The following is a 1,049-nucleotide window of genomic DNA, read 5'->3' as shown; positions in this document are numbered from 1 at the left end:
GGCCGGCAGCCCCCCGCCTCCCCAGGGGGCCGGCAGCCCCCCGCCTCCCCAGGGGGCCTCTCCCCTCACGGCAGCCCCCTTCAAGGCCCACCTCCTCCCCTCAGGGCCGCCCCCCTCCAAGGCCCACCTCACCCCCGCTCTCCCCCAGCCCCACAAGACGGCGGGAGGGGGAGGGGGAGGCCGTCCCCGGGAGGCGGACGGTACCACGTCCCCTCGCCGCCGGCCCCTACCCTGGCTGGCGCTCTCCATGACGGCGCCCCGGCCCCGTCCAGCCGCCACCGAAGAAGAAGCCACCGCCGCCACCGCCCCCCCGGTGACGCAATCAGCGCCGCGCCGCCCCGCCCACTTCCGGGGGAGGGTCGCGGGGAGAGCGCGTCACCCGCCGCGTCGCCACGGTGACGGCGCCACGTTCCGTTCCCCCCACGTTTCCTTTCGCTCCCCCGCCGGAAAGGGCGGAGGGTGACGTCACGGCGGCGGGGGTGACGTCACGGCGGCGGGCGGGGCCGGCGGTGCGGTGCTGGCGGGCGGAGGGAAGGGGGCAGCAGCGGCACGGCCCGGCCGGGCCCTGGCGGGGGGACACGCTGCGGGGCCGGTGCCGGCGGCCTTCTCCCGCCCTGCTCGTTAATGAACCCCGGTAATGAACCCCGCTGCCCGCCCTGCGGGGCTCGGCGCTGCCGGGTGGGCCTGAGGGCGGCCGCGGTGCCCAGACCCCCCCTCCGCGGGATCACAGGGTGATATTTGGAAGGGACCTCTGGAGATCAGCTCCTCCAACCCCCCTGCCAGAGCAGGGCACCCAGAGCAGGTCCCGCAGGAACGTGTCCAGGTGGGTTTGGAATGTCTCCAGAGAAGGAGACTCCACCACCTCCCTGGGCAGCCTCTGCCAGGGCTCTGCCACCCTCAAAGTGAAGAAGTTCCTCCTCATGTTTAGGTGGAACATCTTATATTAAACCTTGTGCCCATTCACTCTTGTCCTGTCCCTGGGCACCACTGAAAAAAGACCAGCCCCATCCTCCTGACACCCACCCTTAAAGTATAAGCATTGATCAGAT

General features: G+C 71.3%; 1 protein-coding gene across 8 annotated transcripts in view; it reads right to left on the bottom strand.

Moving 5' to 3' along the window:
• TPD52L2 (tumor protein D52-like 2) overlaps positions 1-379 on the bottom strand; it is a 17,476-nt gene extending 17,097 nt beyond the window's left edge. For 4 of the 8 annotated variants that reach the window (XM_014956174.1, XM_014956226.1, XM_014956273.1 and 1 more), the window contains exon 1: positions 231-379. In XM_014956174.1, coding sequence (XP_014811660.1) covers positions 231-249 — 19 coding nt within the window. In that variant the 5' untranslated portion in view covers positions 250-379. The remainder of the gene's footprint in view (positions 1-230) is intronic. The other 4 variants (XM_014956262.1, XM_014956293.1, XM_014956203.1 and 1 more) reach the window with 3 other exon arrangements.
• Between the last annotated feature and the right edge of the window lie 670 nt (positions 380-1,049).

The sequence above is a fragment of the Calidris pugnax genome, unplaced genomic scaffold (assembly GCF_001431845.1).
Source record: "Calidris pugnax isolate Ruff unplaced genomic scaffold, ASM143184v1 scaffold50, whole genome shotgun sequence".
NCBI lineage: Eukaryota > Metazoa > Chordata > Aves > Charadriiformes > Scolopacidae > Calidris > Calidris pugnax.
The sequence above is the reverse complement of the archived record's forward strand: the minus strand, read 5'-3'. Positions and strand labels throughout refer to the sequence as shown.